The sequence below is a fragment of the Dendrobates tinctorius genome, unplaced genomic scaffold (genome assembly GCF_039654945.1).
Source record: "Dendrobates tinctorius isolate UK_male_01 unplaced genomic scaffold, ASM3965494v1 ptg000422l, whole genome shotgun sequence".
NCBI lineage: Eukaryota > Metazoa > Chordata > Amphibia > Anura > Dendrobatidae > Dendrobates > Dendrobates tinctorius.
Genome location: NW_027362086.1, coordinates 302,460 through 323,567, shown reverse-complemented (window position 1 = coordinate 323,567; position 21,108 = coordinate 302,460). Strand labels below are relative to the sequence as shown.

General features: G+C 44.0%; 1 protein-coding gene across 3 annotated transcripts; it reads right to left on the bottom strand.

The window, feature by feature from the left end:
* Nucleotides 1–335: 335 nt before the first annotated feature.
* PDIK1L (PDLIM1 interacting kinase 1 like) lies at nucleotides 336–20,207 on the bottom strand. 3 transcript variants are annotated; one of them, XM_073564029.1, is made up of 4 exons: nucleotides 19,945–20,207; nucleotides 7,526–7,661; nucleotides 5,793–6,088; nucleotides 336–3,306 (listed from the first exon to the last, which is right to left on the bottom strand). In XM_073564029.1, exons 2-4 carry the CDS (start codon nucleotides 7,620–7,622, stop codon nucleotides 2,572–2,574), a joined length of 1,128 nt encoding a protein of 375 aa, XP_073420130.1. In that variant the 5' UTR covers nucleotides 7,623–7,661; nucleotides 19,945–20,207; the 3' UTR covers nucleotides 336–2,571. The 3 variants fall into 3 exon arrangements, with proteins under 3 accessions (XP_073420130.1, XP_073420129.1, XP_073420131.1); XM_073564028.1 differs by lacking the exon at nucleotides 19,945–20,207 and adding an exon at nucleotides 19,821–19,943; XM_073564030.1 differs by lacking the exon at nucleotides 19,945–20,207 and adding an exon at nucleotides 19,801–19,913.
* Between the last annotated feature and the right edge of the window lie 901 nt (nucleotides 20,208–21,108).

The window sequence follows — 21,108 nt, the reverse complement described above, 5'->3', positions numbered from 1 at the left end:
CCTGTGCTAAGCAGGAAATAATGAACCAGGTTGTCAGGAGATAAAAATTCTTTTTGCTGTACTGTGAAAAACAGCACCAGCTTATCTTTGTACAAAGTCCATGCAGTCATGCTGGAGCAACAACTGTAAAACATTCAGTGATTCAGGGCGTCAGCCCGCCAATTTTTGAAACTCATTTTCTGCACTTTCTTTTAAAAAAAAAAACTAAAAAAAAAAAAAACAAAAAAACCTACACTCGACTGTCAAGTAGACAAGGGAAAGGAAGAGGAAATATACATCTTAAAATAACTTAGTATTGATCAGGACACGAGAAAACCGGTCACAAAACAAACAAATTTCTTTTCACCATTTATTAACAGAAAAAAAAATTCACAATAAAATTGTTTTTTCCTTCAAAGTTTTAAAATAAAAATTTTAAAGTTTAAAACAATAAAAAAAATATAAGTCACAGAAAATACGTTGATGAATAGTGTAAAACTGCTCAATGTAAACTCACGATGTGAGAATAATCATAATCTGGGAGGTAGGATGTCATTTCTTTCCATGCAAACCATTATTTTGGAAATGAGCTTTGAAGGCCAGTGGTGTAACAATTACTGCTCAAAGCAGGGGTGAGTATGAGTACTTAAGTTTACCAAAGGGTTCAACCATCTTTCTGAAAAAGCCTCCAAAACATTAATTTAGTATTAAAAGGTTTCATAATTACATTGTGTAACCTAAATATAAAAAAAAAAAATAAACCCTTCAAGGTTCCTATCTTTTCCATAACACAGGGCCCATACACATCAATTCCATGATTCTATAACAAACAAGGATCATAAATAATTATCAGTTGTTCACAAGGTTAGGTGGTCAATCAAAATAAGCCATAATGAAAACGGCCGGCAACAGTCGCATGTGACACCGAACAACAAGTATCTTCTGTATCAATAAATAGACATTCAGAGTGATTCATGCAATCTGGCACTCCATTCACACAGCAGCAGGTAGCACATACATTCTTTGGGAGGTTTAGTAATCCCAATGGAATGTGCAATGGTAACGTTAAAATTCCCTCTTTCCTCATAGTTGGCCAATATCCAATATTTTTCAAGAACTCCCAAACTAAGAAAATTGTTGAGCTACTTAGCAATAAAAGCGAAATACTCAGGACAGATTCTGTAATGTTGCAACACGCAAATAAGGAAGGTAACTGGTTCATGTTATTTTATTTCCAGCACCATTGTATTCAGGGTTACCATTCTGCAGACAGCTACAACCCATCTCAAACACACAATGGCTGCTGCATTTTGAAATAAAAAATTGCAGAGAAGGAATTTGGAAGCAGCATTGGGCCACCCCACTGACTACAAGAAAAGAATTGAAGGCATTGTCCAAGAAGTAGACAACTCCTAAGTGCTGTACTCCCCAGTCTAAAACAATTAAAAAATAAATAAAACAAATACTCGCCTTGCACATCAGCGACATTATATAAGTGCTACAGGGCTAATGGCCTGCTTTAACTCACACTTTCCCTGGACATTGACTGAAGTGTGAAAAGTGCAGCCCGCCCATTAGTGGCCACTGATTGTTATGCCAGAGTAACAGGGAAACAGGTGCTGACATTACTGGAACAGTGCCTATGTGGGAGGAGAGTATAAGCTTTTCTTATTTTAATCAGGGGTAGTGGGCAATCCCTTTAATGAGATAACAAAGACCCCCTTATTGCCTTGTAATACTTTAATTTGCCTGCTCACTAGATCTCTGGAAGCTCCCCCTTATGCAAAAGCAGAAAAGGTTCTCCTTTGATTTAAAAAAAAAAAAAAAAAAAAAAAAAAATGTATATTACAAGGCTTCTTGATAAGGTCTTTCAATGTTTGCAAAAAGAAAAATTGGTATGTGCTCATTAAAGGGAATCTGTCACCCTTTTTTTCGACTATGAGCTGCCGCCACTGACATAAGGGGCTTATCTACAGAATTCTGTAATGCTGTAGATAAGCCCCCGACGTAACTTGAAAGATAAGAAATAAAGAGTTAGATTATACTCACCTCGGTGTTCGGTCCGGTCCAGCGCCTCCCATCTTCATACGATGCAGTCCTCTTCTTTCCTTCCCGTCGCGGCTCCTGCACAGGCGCACTGCACTATTCTGCTCTGCCCTCAACAGGGCAGAGCAGTGTGCCTGCGCCGAAGCCACGACAGGAAGAAAAGAAGAGGACGTCACAGTTAGAAGTTGGGAGGCGCCGGACCACAACACCCAACGGACCAAGACTGGACAGCCCCCTGGTGAGTATAACCTAACTTTTTTCTTTCAGGTTACATCGGGGGCTTATCTACAGCATTACAGAATGCTGTAGATAAGCCCCTGATGTCAGTGGTGGCAGCTCATAGTCGAAAAAAAGGGTGACAGATTCCCTTTAAGGCAGGACATATTGAAAAGAGGTAAAGCAAGAGTGAATCAAATAACATTACAGCTTTTATCGGTCTATGGGTATAAGTAATGTATAAGGGTCAGTACGCCTGCAATGCAATTAAACATACCTAGAAATTTACATCCAATTCAAAATGCTCTGCAAGCTCTAAATCTTAAAAAGTCACGTTTCCCATGTATAGTCTCTGAAAGCAATCTGAATGAGGCGAAGTTCAAGCTGAAAGGCATCTGGGCGCTCCTGAGGGTTAGCGGACAGCATCTGCTGAAGCAGCTGTTTCATATGTCGATTCATTGACTTTTTCTTCAAGGGAATAGTGAGTTCCATTTTAGGGTTTTCCAGCAATGCCTCCCCAACAGGAACGACTTGAGCACCTCTCTGCACATAGCCACCAAGAAGCCTTTTTTTGGTGTGAGTATCCAAAATGGTTATACGCTCTAACATGGCCCAAAGAATAATTCCAAGTGCAAAAATGTCTGCTTTTGCAGTATAATGACCCTCCCATACCTCAGGAGCCATGTAGAAATCAGTACCACAAGCTGTGGATAAAAAGCTCTTGTTGACACTTGCCGGTTCTTCTGGATTCAGCCCTGAACTGGAGCATACTTTGCTTAATCCAAAATCAGCTACTTTCAAAGTAGGCTCGTCCATACCATCCCGGGCTTTGCAGACAAGAATGTTGTCAGGTTTTAGATCGCGATGTATGATCTGATTCTTGTGTAGGAATGCAAGTGCACTACTTAGTTGAAGCATGAAGCTGGTGTTGGTTCGACGACTTGGCCTTCGAGTTAAGATGTATTCATTCATATCCCCTCCATCACAGAAGTCCATTACAAACCAAAGGCAGTAAGTGCTGCGTGGGTCAAATGCAATTTCACCTTTCAAAGAAGTTTCTACCAACTAAAAAAAAGAAAATCAAATTCAGAAAAAAAAGAGGTGATTTAAAAAAAAAAAAAAAAAAAAAATCACATGAAAAATACTTGGAGCAACTGTTTCCCGAGCTCTAAAATGATGTGTGTTTACAGAGAATATTTACACTTTTTATCTCACCTTCATTGAGGCACAGCTGTAATGTATGGGAGTCTGTTCTAGTCTGAGAGACACCCTGTCTCCTTATTAAAGGTCCCGTCACACACAGCGATCTCGCTAGCGCGATCACTGATTTTGTGACGCCACAGCGATCTCGCCAGCGAGATCGCTGTGTGTGAGACGGGGATCAGGGACCGGCCCCCCTGCCGGGTATCGCTGATCATGCTGGATCGGCCTGGGCCTTTTTTCGATCACTGGTCTCCCGCTGGCCAGCACGCATCGCTGCGTGTGGCAGCGAGAGACCAACGATCAGCGACGCTGGTTTCTAATGTAAACATCGGGTATCCAGGAGCCGCGGCTCCTGGATACCCGATGTTTACATTAGAAACCAGCATCCAGTGTCGCTGGTCCTGATCGCTGGAGGGGCTGTCTTGTGACAGCTCACCAGCAATCAGTCTAACGATGTCCCAGCGATCCCATCATGTCGAATCGTTGGTGGGATCGCTGGGACATCGTTATGTGTAACGGGGCCTTAAGGCTCTGCCTCCACAGGCTGGCTACTGCACATACAAACAAATCTATTACATTGTCATTTGAAGTGTGTGTGTCAAGGAGCTGATTTCTTTTCTGCAAGGGCAGACAGGATTTACAGTACAGGTTTCTTAATCACCAGGAAAAGATAGATATCAGGTAACTGCCACATATAAACTGAAGGGAATGAGCCTAAAGGTCCTGATACATTTAGCGATGCACCAGCGATCCCGACAATCATACAATCTGGTCAGGATCGCTGGTGCATCACTAAATGGTTGCTAGTGAGCTGCTAAACAGGCAGATCTCATCAGCGACACAGCAGCGATAAGCGATCCATCAGTGGTCGCGCTTACCTGACACACCGCAGTGACGATGACGACTTCCGCCTACGTCCATGCGTCGCTAGTCGGCGCCAGCAGGACGCCAACGAGGAAAAAATGGCCCAGGACATTAGAGTGCGATCAGCGATATCCAGCAGGGGGGGGGTCGCAGGTACGTGTCACACAAAGAGAGATCGCTAGCGATATCGCTGTGGCGTCACAAAATCGGTGACGCTTTAGTGATATCACTATGTGTAAAAGGCCCTTAAGGTGGGAAATGAAGGGTCACTTTAAACATCATACCAGCTGTATTTTGCATTAAAATAGAGGCTTAGTCCAATCAAATTTGGACATTTAACTGTCGGTTTCATGTAAAACACTTTAACACAAATTATTTAGTCCATTCACCCAAAATACTAAGTATGTAAAATTTAGTGTAGATAATAGTGAAGCATATGATAACTGTGAGCACACACACTTCAGAAACTAGCCAAAAGCAATAACTATTTGCACCTTTTGAAAAAAAAAAAAAAGTGTTAACGGTTCAGCTGTTAAGGGCATGTCACACTAAGAGATATCGTTAGCTATATCGCTATAACTAGTGACGTTATAGCGATATTGCTAGCGATATCGCCATGTGTGATACTTACCTACGACCGGCTCCCCCCGCTGGTTATCGCTGATCGCGCGAGAACTTTCAGGACTGTTTCTCGTCGTCAGCTTCCTGCTGTGAGGACGAGCGACGCGTGGACTCGGCGGGAGGACGCAGGATCGCCTGGTGTGACAGGTAAGTAGCGACCCCCGTCCCCAGCGATGTCGCTGGTGAGATCTGCCTGTGTGGCAGCTCACTAGCGACCACTTAGCGATGTACCAGCGATCCTGACCGCATCATATCGCTGGTCGGGATCGCTGGTACATCACTAAGTGTGACAGTACCTTTAGGTGAAAATGGTAATTTCCCCAAAAATAAATATAAAGTGAGACTTTCATCAGATTTCAGAACAGAATCTGCATACTTTTTTTTTTAAATTGATCTTAGATATGATAAGGCTGGTATACTGACTTTGAAAATCCACATCAGAACAGATGGGTAAATTTTTTTGACAATTTAACTCAAGCTCCATCTACTTTACCTGACCTGCAGCTCTACAATGTACCTCTTCACTGTTGCTGCCGAGACCTCACACGGCTTAGTACAAGCTGTCACCATCAGTCAAGCTGGGTGGATGGACACTGATTACAGTTTTGACTCAGAATGTTTTTCCTTTATAATATCAGGTTTGTACTTTAAGTAAAGCTGACTTGGATTTTCAAATTAGGTACACCAGACTCATCAGGTTTAAAAGATCTATTTAACAGTGCATGCAGATTGCACTGTGAAATCTGCTTCTGATGACAGCAGTAATTTAATATTCAGGCTTGAAGTAACACATGGTCCAAATTAAATTACATTTTACCATACTTTGAGTTAACCACACCACAAAAATGCTGTTGTCTTCTCACCGGAAGATAAAGCCCAGAGCTGGATCCATGTAGCATGCGTTGTACTGTGCCATCTCTCTGTAGGACACACTCCTCCAGGTGGATTACATTAGGGTGTTGACCCTGGATGCTGCTCAATGCCCAAAATTCACGCAATGCTAATTCAACATTTTCTGGTGCCCGACAGCGAATTTTTTTAACGGCTACACGCTGACAAGTTCTGCGAACTAATGCTTCATATACCACGCCATAGCTGCCTCGACCAACTTCCTTTATAAGGTCATATTTTGGCTGACTGGTGACCATCTTCAGGTTCACTGAAAGAAGTAAAAATGGCATTAAATGTCAATTTCCACAAACTTACAGTTAAAACTATAACTGTGAAAATCATTCTAGTAGCACTTCTAAGTTTTTAGGTGGAAAACCTCAATTAGCAAGTTAATGAAACATGCTAAAATAGTATTTTGGAAAAAATATATAAGGTATGTGGTCAATTTAAGGAGCGCTATGGCTATAGAACACACTGCAATGGGTTAGTGGTAAACAAACCTATTATTAGACCACTACACGTTTCGGCAGCGTACCGCTATCTTCCTCAGGTGAATTAAATTGACCACATATATATTTTACAAAGTACATTGATATTCCCCTTGACGGATTGAGGCTGGAGCAGTTTGGAGCTATAGAGTTCATATCCAGGCAACAGGACCTGAAGTGACGTCACATCCTGTGAAGTGGCATTACGTGACTGGATCTTAGGCCCACGTGGCCAGACCAGGAAGCACAGCACAGCAGCTATCCCGAAGCTACAGAGCAGGAGTACAAAGACGTCACCTACCCGAGTTGCGCAGGGGTGCACAACCCTTCCAGGTGAGAGGCTAACCCCCCCCCCCACCTTTTATTGTAACGTCCCAATTAAACCACCTGGTGCTTCTCATGCTGCGCTCTTCCATGTTTATTGTCTTACATGCCAAAATAGTATGACAGGTAGGGGATCTAACTGCTGGAATCTCCAGGCACCTTTACTGAGGGGGAACAGACTGCTTGGATAACAACTGATCCTTAGGGCTTGTGCAGATGAGCGTATAAATCGGACGTGTACATTTTATAATATAGATGGATGAAAACACATGGCTCACGAATGTAACAAAAAAAAACAAACAAATGAAAAATCAGTTTTTCCCCATGGCTGAGTGTCCATAAACCTGGTTTCAAGGTTTCAATCCTTCTCAGCCCTTAACCACACAGATATCACTTGACAAATAGTAAAGGGATACGGCTTTAATATTAACGTTTAGGACCGTCCAGAATAGGGTCCCCGTGACATGGTGTGACAGCTTTTTGCATTGTTTTTTTTAAATCAAAATTACTGTAAGTAAACACCCTATGCTATTTTCATGCACTATTGCTGTTTATTTACTGCAGGGTATTGGCTTATTATGTTTTGATCTTGGGTCTATGTGGAAAACCCCACTGAAGTAGTCCACTTATCAGTGAGGCTACAGCAATATGGAACTCTGCAATCAGCACAAAAGCTACCGTAAAATGATTTGTACTAAGTTGTACAGTATTTTCACATGTTCTGTAATTCAAGTCCAGCAACCAAGAAGTTGCAAAAGTTTGGATGAGTCTAAGGGTAAATTAATAATGGTTTTGAAATACAATATACTGCAGTTTTGCAGTAAAAAAAAAATAAATCCCAGAAAACAATAGCTTGTGAAAAAGAAAAGATGGAAGACGCATAGAAACCATACCTTTCTTCATGCTTTCGCTTGAATAAGCTTTCAGATCGCAGACGTTGTCATCATGAATTTTCAGTATCATACCACTGCGCCAAATTGCAGTTTGCATTGCGGAGAAAATTAGTAAAAAGCTGCTGCCCAGTAACAACTGAAAGATTAAACAAAAACATATGAATGGAAACACCATAAAAATTAGGCCATTCGACTACGGAAGGGAATCTGTCAGGAGATTCGTGCTACCTGAAGCACGGGTAGCATGAATTAGAGCCTGGCTGCGCATCTGCAGCCATTTATGTTTATGAAGCATTCACATCGTGTTTTGTCACACGTTCATTGGTCCTGTTGGGGCTTACTTCCGAACTTCTCCACCCCCCGTAAAAAGGGATTCAGGCGTATGTGCTGAAGGGGCCATAATGGTGCAGACAGTTAACATGCACTCTGACGTGCATCATTTTTCGGATTATACACAGACAGCGTATGATTCTTTTCTGCAGGTATCATGGGGCTGGACCTTTTGTGAGCACTCGTTGATTCTGGAATGCAATACTACTCTGTATTTTACATTGTGTCAACATTACAATCGTTCAACCAGCAGCATAATTTAACCTAAAGTGTATGGCAGCCTTAAACCTGTTGAGGTTGGCTACCTTTTTAAATAAACTGCCAGCAAAACTAATTCCCTACAGCCAAATACTATTTTCATCTGTATGTCATCTCCAGGTTCCCTCCCATCTGTACATGGTGGATGTGCAGTGTCCCCGCAGCACAGAGCCTTACAGGGTAGCAGTTCTGCCTCCTGAGTGTAATACCATTTAGTTAGAAATTGTAAAGGACTAATTTAGAGTGGCATTAGGCTGTGTGCACACGCTGCGGATTAGGTGCGGATTCATCCGCGCGGATTTTGTAAAATCCGCAGGCGAAACCGAAGGTCAAAAGACCTGCGGTTTTACCTGCGGATTGCTTTGCTGTTTTCCCCTGCGGTTTTTCATCTCCTCAATGGAGGAGATGGCAAACCGCAGGAGAAACCGCAGAAAGAATTGACATGTCAATTCTTTCTGCGGATTGAAAACCGCAGATAATCCGCGCGGAAAATTCCGCACCGTCTGCACTGCGGTTTTTGATTCCCATAGGGAATCATTGTACTGTACACCGCAGCAGAAACTGCTGCGGGTCCGCAGCGGCCAAAACCGCTGCGGAACAGCAGCAAAATCCGCAGGGTGTGCACACAGCCTTAGTTGTAGCTGTATAAATAAGTTTAAAGCGAACCAGGCATTGTCAAGTTGGCGATGTTACACTGATTAAAATTATACCTGGGTTGGAGAAATCAGTCTTGTGGGTTTTTTTAAATCTGTGTTTGAATTTTTAAGTTAATGAGATGCTTCACGCCAGACATAGGAGTTCCTGATTTTGGGCTCCCACTGCAGTGTGTGTCAGAGGGTGGTCTGTGTCAGCACAGTAATAAATTGTGTTATTTCCAGCTTTACAGAAGGACAATATCATCATAGAAATAAGAATAATTGGCCTCAGTTACCACGACTGTCTACAAGGGAAACTGTTGCTGATAGCAACCAATCACAGCTCAGCTTTCATTTTTTAAATCGTTCCGGTGAAATGAAAGATGCTTAGCGATTGGCTTCTGTGGGCAACACAGGCAGTGTTAGCTGTTGTGGTGAAGATGTGCCCATGAAATATAAAATATATTAGATATTTATTATATTAGGTTAGATATTTATTATACGAGGCCTTGCATGTGGAGCGGGCATGGCTTGATATAATTATATATACGCACACACACACACTACAGTGTAAAAATTTAAGGTCACTTAGAAATTTCCTTATTTTTGAAAAAAAAAAAAAAAAAGCACAGTTTTTTTCAAATGAAGCCAACATTCAGAAATACACTGCTAATGTGGTTAATGACTATTCTAGCTACAAACGCCTCATTTGTAATGCAATATGTTCATAGGTGTATAGAGGCCCATTTCCAACAACCATCACTCCAGTGATCTTATGGTACTTTGTGTTTGCCAACTGTGTAAGAAGGCTAATGTATGGTTAGAATACCCTTGTGCAAGTATGTTAGCACAGCTGAAAACAGTTTGGCTGATTAGAGAAGCTATAAACCTGACCTTTAGCATTGCATTTGTTGGTTCCATTAAACTCTTAAAATGGCCAGAAAAAAAAGAAAAAGAACTTTCATGTGAAACTCGACAGTCTATTCTTGTTCTTAGAAATGATGGCTATTCCATGCGAGAAGTTGCCAAGAAACTGAAGATTTTCTACAACGGTGTGTATTACTCCCTTCAGAGGAGAGCAAAAACAGGCTCTAACCAGGGTAGAAAGAGAAGTGGGAAGCCCCACTGCACAACAAGACAAGTACATTAGAGTCTGTAGCCTCCCGGGTCCTCAACTGGCAGCTTCATTAAATAGTACACACAAAATGCCAGTGTCAACGTCTACAGTGAAGAGGCGACGCCGGGATGCAGGCCTTCAGGGCAGCGTGGCAAAGAAGAAAAAAAAAAAAAAATAAAGAAGGTCCAGCTTCACAAAAAAAGTCCAATTTATTATCTAAAAATAAGTCCAGAACAAAAAAGAAAAATTCATTCACATGAGTAACAGATAGTGGGTTACGCATTTCGAACAATAGCTTGTTCTTTCTCAAAGCTTTGAGAAAGAACAAGCTATTGTTCGAAATGCATAACCCACTGTTACTCATGTGAATGAATTTTCTTTTTTTGTTCTGGACTTATTTTTGAGAAAGAACAAGCTTATTACAGGCTCTAGGTTGGCTGATCAACTGTAAAAAAATCTAGGCTACACCCGGTAACCTGCCAGACGTTCCTAGGCATTCATCTGGACTCAGTCAGTCAAAAATTCCTCCTACTGGAACCAAAGAAAGTAGCTATAATTAATAAAGTGTGGACGGCAATTAGAAGTCCTTGAGGGAGGGTATCCCTGCAGTTCAGTGGGCCCAGTTCCATTCTAGAAGGTTACAGTGGGCCATTTTACAAGAAGAGGAAAGACTGCAGGACAGTTGGAGTGCATAATGTCCCTACCATCAGAGGTAATGAGCTCCCTGGCATGGTGGCTAGATCCAAACAACCTCTCGGGAGTAGTCCCATGGGTGGTTGAGCCCTTAAAAATAGTTACTACAGATGCTAGCCCCTTTGGGTGGGGTGCGCATCTAGATGAGAACTTAGTTCAGGGACAGTGGTCCGATGACAAGGATTCATCAAATGTGAGGAAGTTAAAGGCTATATATCACGCCATATGTAAATTTTCTCCCACAGCTCCAAGGAACCCATACAAGGATTCAGTCGGACAACACCACCTCAGTGGTGTACCTAAACTGCCAAGGAGGCACACGATCAGAGCCTCTCATGTCTTTCGCGGAGACGATCCTAAATCTGGCTGAAAGACATCTCCTGTCCCTATCGGCTCTGCACGTCAGAGGAGTGGACAACTCAAGAGCAGACTTTCTCAGCCGCCATACCCTGCATCAAGGCAAATGGGTGATCAGCCAGCGTACCTTCAGGATGATAACGGTCATGTGGGGCATGCCAGAGATAGACATGTTCATTACAAGGGACAACAGGCAGGTCGAAAGGTTCGCTTCACTGTACAAAACAGACAATCCGGATACACTCGACGCCCTTCAAGCCCCATGGACATTTCACCAGGCCTACGCCTTCCCTCTGATGATACTGTTACCGATTGTCATCAGAAAAATAAGGGAGGAAGGAGTGAGTCATCTTAATAGCCCCGTTTTGGCCCAAGAGGCTGTGGTTTTCATGGCTGGGGCCATGTCAGTCTCCGACCCATGGATCCTCCCTTGGAATCGGGACCCACTCGCAAGGACCCTTTTACCACCCTCAGGTCAAGGGCCTACGCCTCACGGCATGGAATTTGAGAGGCAGCTACTGAAACTAAAAGGATTCTCAGATAATCTAATTGATACCCTCTTACATAGTAGGAAAGAAGCCACAACCAAATTCTACACCAGGGTGTGGAAGACATTTTTAACTTTCCATTCAGCAGGCCTTTCCAGCGCGGTGCCTATCCCTGTTATTTTAAGTTCCTGCAGAAGGGGCGTGAAATAGGGCTTTCAATCAACACTCTAAAAGTCCAAGTTTCTGCTCTGGGGACCTTGTATAGTTATGATGTCGCGGGCAACAGATGGGTAGCTCGATTTATCTCATCTTGCCAGCGAGCAGACCCGGTTCATATACCACCTTGGCTTAGTCCTAGATGCTTTTACACAGGCCCAATTCGAGCCTGTAATGATGAAATTATATCAGCCAGCCTCTGTTTACATGGGAAGGTAGAATTTCCCACTACCAGAAGATCATCCAGGTACGGGACTATTAAGGTGTCCTTTACTCGTAAGTGTGACATCACCTCTAGCATCAATTTGGTGAAGACGCGGGGCGCCATGGACAACCCGAAGGGCATCGCCGTAAACTGAAGATGACATATTTGGCCTTCTAACATGACTGCCACTCGGAGGAACCATTGATGCCATATATGTATTGGGAGATGGTAATAGGCATCCTTGAGATCCAGGACTGCCATGTAGCACCTGGGAAATAAAAGTTTTATGGCTGATCGTATAGACTCCATTTTGAAGGTTCGAGGTCTCAAAAAGGTATTTAGCTTTTTTAAATTAATTATGGTTCTAAATGAGCCATCTGGCTTAGAGACCAGAAACAAGGGGGGGCAAAAGCCCTTTCCCCTTTGATCTGCCTGAACCCTTACGAGAACGTGTTTGGTCAATAGGCCTCTAATTTCTAATTCTAACGCCTCCTGCTGAGCCTGGGACTTCAGAGAAGTCAATAGGAAGGAGTCTGGAGGATACTGGCCAAGCTTTAATCTTAAGCCAGATGTCACGATGTTAATGGCCCAGGAGTTACCTGTTATCGCCCTCCATTGATGGCAGAAATGCAACAACCTGCCACCCACCGGTAGGTCGGAGCTACCGGGATTTGTCTCCGGATTTGAAGGGACGTTTACCAAACAGGTTTCCCTTTTGTTTTAAATCTTTATTGCCCCACCGGTCTTGGGCTCTATAATCCTTCCTTTTGCCAAACGAAGGCTTCCTGAAGGTTCTCCTGTAGAAGGGAACATGTGGATTAGGGAACCCCTTCTCTCTTTCCCCTGCTTTGGTCAGGATTTCATCCAGTACTGCACCAAACAGGTACTCACCCTGACAGGGTATAGCGAAGAGTTTGGATTTTGTCTGCGCGTCGCCTTTCCACCCGTTTAACCACAAGGGCCGGCAGGCTGCATTGGTTAGCCCTGCTGTTCTGGCCGCTAAGCAGAGAGAGTCGGCCGAGGCATCTGATAGGAAGTCCGCTGCACCTCTGATTAGAGGGATGGAGGAACGCAGTTTGTCTCTGGACGTTCTGTTCTTTATACTCTCCTCCAACTGGTCTAATCATATCAGCATGGATCTCCCAGTACACGTGGCTTGAAAGCCCCTATGCATGTTTCCCCGGACCTTTTGAGGAGTGAATCTGCTTTATGATCTAGGGGGTCGGAAAGTATTCCCGAATCTTCCAATGGCAGGGAAGATTGGCGGGAAGTGGAGGCTACGGCCGCATCCACCTTGGGAGCTTTAGCCTAGGAGGCCAGATCCTCATCAAACGGATATCGCCGCTTGGATGTTGCAGGCATGAATCATCTCTGCCCCTGCTTCTCCCATTCCTTCTTCACCAACTCCTTTATTGCTGGTATTACTGGGAATGCCCGACCTTTCTGTTGGGAGAGGCCTGCAAACATTATCTCCTGAGGAGTCTTGGGGTCCTTAGTTTCACACAACCCCATAGTGTTACGCACCGACTTGACCAGGTTGTTAATGCTGTCAGTAGGAAAACACATGTGCTGCTCTTCTTCTGAGGACGATTCTCGGGATATCTGAATCTAGTTCCCCATTACCTGAAGGCGATCTGGACCTAGGTGAGGTGGTCTCCCCTGCTGGGCTTTCACCCTCTGACACTACTGGAACCTCCCAGGGCCTGTAGCTCTTCTCTAAACATTAGTCGGATGTCCTCTGCCCTTACTGACGACTCTTCATGCAAGGTATGCCTAATGCATATTTGACATAACCTTTTGGTATAACTATCCGGAAGGGACTGGGAGCATAAGGCACACTCCTTGTGTTTTGATTTTCCGTTCCTTTTAGCCTAAAGGGTATACAGAAAGAAGGGGCCTTTAGCTTGACAGGTGTGAGTAATAACACTCACCAGTGAAGCTTGTCAGCATGGTACCGGCTGCAGGGGCGAAGGCACAGGCTGAAAAGTGGAGCGACTTGACTTCCTCTCCTTTCCATTTTTGTCTGTGGACCCACTCTGTTAGAGCGTCCACTGCTGCATGGAGGCACCACTAGCTCCTCCAGTGGGTGCGAAACAGGGTCACATGGGGACCACATTGCTGAGCACCGGTATGCCCTCTGGACAGTGCTTTTATGCAGCTTTTCCCGTTATAAGCGCTGCAGATTTCCTCTTTTTTTTTCCTGCCACCCGGAAGTGCTGCCCCACTTCCGGGTTGGGTGCCCCCGCTGTCTGCAAAATGGGATATTTGTACAAGGTAGAAGGGATTTTGAATACCATGTGGACAGAGCTTGATTGGAGCCAATTTCATCCTGCAGGACAATGACCCAAAGCCCACATCCATATTATGCAAGAACTATTTAGGGAAGAAGCAGGCAGCTGGTATTCTATCTGTAATAGAGTGGCCAGCGCAGTCACCAGATCTCAACCTCATTGAACTGTTGTGGGAGCAGCTTGACAACATGGTACGCAAAAAGTGCCCATCAAGCCAAACCAACTTGTGGGAGAGGCTTCTAGAAGCATGGGGTGAAATTTCTCCAGATTACCTCAGCAAATTAACTGCTAGAATGCCAAAGGTCTGCAATGCTGTAATTGCTGCAAAGGGAGCATTCTTTGATGAAAGCAAAGTTTGAAGGAGAAAATTATTTCAAATAAAAATCTGTCTTTCAAACCTTGTCAGTATTTGGACAAGATTTTAAATTCATTTGGCAACTCATTTGATGAATAAAAGTATGAGTTCTCACGGAAAACACAAAACTGTCTGAGTGACCCCAAAATTTGGAGTGTGTGTATATATATATATATATACAGAGCTCAAAAAAATAAAGGGAACACTTAAACGACAAAATAACTCCAAGTGAATCAAACTTCTGTGAAATCAAACTGTCCACTTCTGAAGCAACACTGACTGTCAATCAATTTCACATGCTGTTGTGCAAATGGAATAGACAACAGATGGAAATTATTGGCAATTAATAAGACACCCTCAATAGAGGTGTGGTTCTGCAGGTGGGGACCAGAGACCACATCTCGGTACCAATGCTTTCTGGCTGATGTTTTGGTCACTTTTGAATGTTGATTGTGCTTTCACTCTCGTGGTAGCATGAGACAGACTCTACAACCCACACAAGTGGCTCAGGTAATGCAGCTCATCCAGGATGGCACATCAATGCGAGCTGTGGCAAGAAGGTTTGCTGTGTCCGTCAGCGTAGTGTCCAGAGGCTGGAGGCACTAGCATGAGACAGGCCAGTACACCAGGAGACTTGGAGGGTGCCGTAGGAGGGCAACAACCCAGCAGCAGGACCGCTACCTCCACCTTTGTGCAAGGAGGAACAGGAGAAGCACTGCCAGAGCCCTGCAAAATGACCTCCAGCAGGCCACAAATGGTTAAAAACCGACTCCATGAGGATGGTCCGAGTGCCCGATGTCCACAGATGGGGGTTGTGCACACAGCCCAGTGCTAGATTCTTTTTCTGCATGTAATGTTGACACAGTAACACAATTTAGTTCATACTTCACACTATTGTCATTCATCGAAGCCATAAATGTTAAGTGACACCAGGTAGCAGTGTTTCTCAACTCCAGTCCTCAAGACCCACCAACAGGTCATGTTTTCAGGATTTCCTAAGTATTGCACAGGTGATGGAATTAATGCTTGAGCAGGTGTTGAAATCACCTGTGCAATGCTAAGGAAATCCTGAAAACTTGACCTGTTGGTGGGTCTTGAGGACTGGAGTTGAGAAACACTGAGGTAAAGAATAATTTTTCTAGGAATGGCCCATCAACTATTTATGCATGAACAAATTTCCAGTGAAAATATAATATCCAAAAGATTTTTTTTCCCCCTATTTAAAAACAAAACTATCAAGTACAGCCACCTTAATTTCAAGTGATGATAGCATGTGATGGTCAGCTAAAACAGTTTATTCTAAACCTCTTAAAGTAGTGTTCCCCAACTCCGGTCCTCAAGAGCCACTAACAGATCATGTTTTCAGGATTTCCTTAGTATTGCTCAGGTGTTTGAATTCTTGTCTGTCCAGGTGATGCAATTATCACATGAGCAATACTAAGGAAATCCTGAAAACATGACCTGTTGGTGGCTCTTGAGGACCAAAGTTGGGGAACACTGCCTTAAAGGCTCATTTTGGGCTTTTAAGCCAGCGGCGAGAGGTGGAAGGGACTATGGGCGTGGGCAGCACTGAATATTCGTTTTCTTTAACGTGTTAGTGGAGCCGCTGACTCCTGCAGCTGCTGGCCGATCACTTGTGCCCTCTATTAAAGAGAATGAATATTCACTGCTCCCCACACCCATAGTCCCATCCACTTCTATGCACTCAAGTCAGACAGGAGAGCAGTGAATATTCATTATTTTCCATAGCGGGCACATGTGATCGAGAGGGCAGCTGACATGCATGCCCGTTATTAAATATGAACAATCACTGCTCCCCACGCCCATAATCCCGGGCGTGGGGGCACTGAACATTATGGCAGCTAACCTCAGCGTGTAGGGGCGCTTGGCAGTGATGTCATGCGCCGCTACACGCTGAAATCAGCTTCTAGCATCAGAATAGGATGCTGTGCTGTGAGGAAGTGGAGGGAAGGCAAGTAGAATAAGGTTTTTTCTTTTATTGTGTGCAGCGTGATGGTGAGCCCTATATACCAGGATAGTAATGGGGCCATGTACAGTGGTGTGAAAAAGTGTTTGTCCCCTCCCAATTCCCTATTCTTTTGCATTGTTGTCACACCTAATGTTTCTGATCAAATAAATTTAAGTATTAGACAAAGATAACACAAGTAAACAAAATGCAGTTTTTAAATGAAGGTCTTTATTAAGGGAAAACTAAATCCAAACCTACAGTGCCCTGTGTGAAAAAGTGATTTCCCCCTAAAACTAATAACTGGTTGGCCAGCTTTAGCAGCAGCAACAGCTGCGATCAAGCATTTGCGATAACTGGCAATGAATCTTTTAGAACACTCAAGGAATTTTTGCCCACTCATCTTTGCAGAATTGTTGTAATTCTACCACGCTGGAGGGTTTCCGAGTATGAACTGCCTTTTAAGGTCAAGCCACAGGGTCTCAATAAGAATAAGGTCAGGACTTTGACTAGGCCACTCCAAAGACTTAATTTTGTTTTTCTTAAGCCGTTCAGAGATGGAATTGCTGGTGTTTTGGATCATTGTCCAACTGCATAACCCAAGTGCGCTTCAGCTTGAAGTCACAAACAGATGACCGTCATTCTCCTTCAGGATTTTTTGGTGAACAGCAGAATTAATGGTTCCATTTCCCACAGCAAGTCTTCCAGGTCCTGAAGCAGCAAAAAAAAAAAAAAAAAAAAAAAAAATAGCCCCAAACCACCACCATATTTTACTGTTGCCATGATGTTCATTTTCTGAAATACTGTGTTACTTCTACACCAGATGTAATGGGACATACCCCTTCCAAAAAATTCAACTTTTGTCTCGTCAGTTCACAGAGTATTCTCCCAAATGTCTTGGGGGGGGGGGGGTATGTCATCCAGATCTTTTCTGGCAAGACGGAGACGAGTCTCTACATTGCTAGTGCTCAGCAGTGGTTTTTGAATTGGAATTCTGCATGCAGGCCATTTTTGCCCAGTCTCTTATGGTGGTATCACAAAAACTGACCTCAACAGAGGCTTGCAGTTATTTGGATATGATTGCGGGGTCTTTTGTGACCTCTTGGATGAGTCGTCGCTCTGCTCTTGGGATAATTTTGGTCAGCCGGTACAGCATTGTTCCATGTTTTCGCCATCTGTGGATAATGGCTCCCACTGCGATTCGCTGGAGCCCCAAAACTTTAGAAATAGCTTAATAACTTTTTCCACACTGATAGATTTCAATTACTTTGTTTCTCCTTTGTTCCAGAATGTCTTTGGATTACAGCACAATGTCTAGATTTTAAGGACTTTTGGTCTACTTCACTTTGTCAGATAGGTCCTATTAAGTGATTTATTGATTCAGAAGAGGCGTGGCAGTAATCAGGCCTGGGTGTGGAATGGGTATTTGAACTCGGATTCCCAAAGTTGTGAAAAACCAGTTAATATATTTTAAGAGGGCTATCACTTTTTCACACAGGTTTGGATTTCCTTTTCCTTTAATAATAAAGGCCTTCGTTTAAAAACTGCATTTTGTGCTTACTTGTGTTATCTTTGTATAATATTTTAATTTGTTTGGTGATCTGAAACATTTAAGTGTGACAAACATGCAAAAGAATAGTTAATCAGGAAAGGGCAAACACTTACACATCACTGTATACAAATATGAGGTCATAAAGGGACTGTCAGCACAGAATGACTGTTCCAACTAAACTAAGTACTGCTGCTTGGTACTGCACGTCGGGGACAGTCATTTAAACACACTTGACAGCTGATTGACATCTCTGGCTTTTTAGAGCCAGAGAAAGGAGGCGATAAAGGGAAAACAAGCACATGGGAAGGTGTATGTAAATGATTGGCTTGGCCATGGAGCACGAGCGAATGTATTTGGTTTGACCAGCGATTCTGCGCTAACAAAGTCCCTTTAAAGAGACACTGTCAGCACAGAATGTCTGTTCAAACTAATGGCAGGGAAATTAATCAAAGGGAACAAACTAAAATTCAGTTCAGGGCATCAGGACTTCCATTTAAAGTGGAAGCCATTACAGCTCCATATGGACCTCGGTAAGATTTGTCCCAAGTGCTGTCTGCAGGAGTGCACTGCTCCTCTGCCTCTGGACATCCAGGGAGAAGAGATGGGCAGACACTTGGATGTTCGGGTCCCTCGGGTTTGGCAGAATAGTTACAAAAAGTTTGGGTTCGGGTACCAGAACAGTAGCCAGACCCCATTCACTTGAAAGGGGAGCCCAAACATCCAGTGTTTGCCACGCTGTCATGTGCATGGCAGCACGGCAAAATCATCCCCGCCGGTTAGAGAACTGCGGTTCCCACGAGGGGAAAAAAGCGTGAGCACTCAGCTGTGATCGGAGGTATAAATTTTACCTCGGGTCACTGGTGTCAGCTGATGGGACTACTGCTCCCATCATCCGACACCTGCTACCGCTAACAGCAGCGAGAGAAGGAGAAGCTCATGATGTATTCATTATCTAGCTCCTGTGCTGTAAATAATTAAAAAAAAAAAAAAAAAAAAAAAAGTGTGGGGACCCCTCTATTCTTGATAACCAGACTTGAAGCTGAGGGTTGCAGCACCCCCAGCTGTGAGTTTTGCCTAGCTGGTTATCAAAAATACAGGGGAAACCACGCTTTTTTTTTTGGTTTTTAGCAGTAGCAGGTGTCGGATGATTGGAACAGTAGTCCCATCAACTGGATACCAGTGACTGGGGGTAAGCCTTATAAAGTTGACTGTGTCCGTGGCCAAACAGTAGATGTCCGGTACGGACAACGCAATTTACTGTTCGGGTTCCCCCATGTCTTCCAGGGAGTAGTGCACGCTCAAGTGTTCCCAATAGAGGCAGCGTGGTCTCTGCAGCATCGGAGGACTGCAAGAGGGTACTAAAGCTTGCCCGATCCAGCAACCTGCCACACCGCAGAGTAGTGGCTAAAACAGACAAGACTACAACAGCAGATGGTAACCCTGTAACCTTGACAACAAGCAGTAAACAAAGTTAAAATTTTTTGTTCTTAAGAACACAGGTTTTTAATAAGTATATTGCACGTTTTCTAATTTATTCACTTGCGACAGCTCCTACAGGCAGCTCTCCACAGAATTCCCACTCACTCCATCATGCGTTGCTCGGGTTGGGGGGCATCATGAGGCTGATACCTGCTCCATCAGTCATACTGCAGCATCCCTGTGGTACTGTGTGACAATGCCCTGATGACACTCACTACACTGTGTGGTAGCAGCCCCGAGTAACTGTACACAGGCCTGCATCCACCATGCAATCCCTGGCCTGCACACACGCCTACCCTGTCTATTGTGCAGCCACAGTGTAGGTTACTGCACCTTATTGTCCAGCACCTCACCCCTTTCCTTGCCTCAGTACAAGCGCCTGGAACATAGATGTGACCAGAAGACATTGTGCCCACAGCAGCCAGCTACTGCGCGAGCCGACGGCAATGAAACAAGAGTCATTTTCTGTGTTCTCACCTCAGCTTTCCTCTCCTGTGGCCGCCGCCATTTTCCTCCGCTCGCTCCCAGAAGCGCGTGCTTGTCTGAGGCATGACGACACACAATGAAAACCCGCGCATGTGCCTGAGCGCAGCCGTTCTAGAGGCGGGGCCTAAGCGGTGACGTAACGCTGGCGTGTGGCGGGAAACAGAATACCCCGAGAGCGCGAAGCAGACGCTAGCGATGTCTGCTATGTGTGTGTGTGGGCCTGACTGACTTGAGTGATTGCTCAGTCAATTCATTACAAAGGCTGACACCAATAGAGAGCTGCTCCGAGCGCAGTGTGGGTGATGTTTACATGGGGCTCGCTGCCACTTGATAGGTTGCACACCTCATCTTTATACATCATGTTTATGGGCCAATAGACTATTCTGTGTCCGCCCTTGTGTCACCTGTAGTCTATGTGGAAGAGAAGGCTGAAGTTGGTTTCTTATGCATCCAGTTTCTTATTCTGCACTTTTTTCTTTTCTGTTTTTATAGGTTTAACAACAAAAAAATAAGCATCACAATAATAACATACAATGCACTGAGGTGCCCTGATGTGAATACACTTAAAATCAGCGACAAAAATTATAAATCTAGCACAAAAATGGGCATCAAAGGGCGTTAATGAAAGGGTTACACGACTTTAGGCCACTGATATTACACTGCAGACGTATAGAACAGGGAGCCACACATCAAAACCAGGTCCCACCAGCCTGGCCCAAATGGGTTCTGGGCATCAGAATTGGCATCAAAGTGGGCACACAGTCGATTTTCACAGGTTTGAAAAAGTGATGTTTTTAAGAGGTTAAACGACTTTGGGCCACTGATGTCACACTATGAACACACAGATAGTGATGCGCCGCATCAAAGCCGGGTCCCTCCAGCCTAGCCCATATGGCTTCTGGGCATCAAAATGGGCAAACAGCCAATTTTCACACATTTTAATAACTGATGTCTTTAAGGGGTTATATGACCTTGGGCCACTGATCTCACACCACCATTACATACACAGTAAAGGGGGTTTTACACTAAGCAATATCGCTAGCAATATCGCTAAAACGTCACCGGTTTTGTGACGTTATAGTGATATTGCTAGCGATATCGCTATGTGTGATACTTACCAGCGACCGGCTCCCCCGCTGTCCATCGCTGATCGCG

Coding starts and splice junctions, on each gene's coding strand:
- PDIK1L (XM_073564028.1), bottom strand. CDS start 19,874: ATGTCTTCTGGTCACATCTATGTTCCAGGCGCTTGTACTGAGGCAAGG. Junction 6,089..7,525: donor AAGCGAAAGCATGAAGAAAG/GTATGGTTTCTA, acceptor TACTTCTTTCAG/TGAACCTGAAGATGGTCACC. Junction 3,307..5,792: donor GCTCTGGGCTTTATCTTCCG/GTGAGAAGACAA, acceptor TCTTTTTTTTAG/TTGGTAGAAACTTCTTTGAA.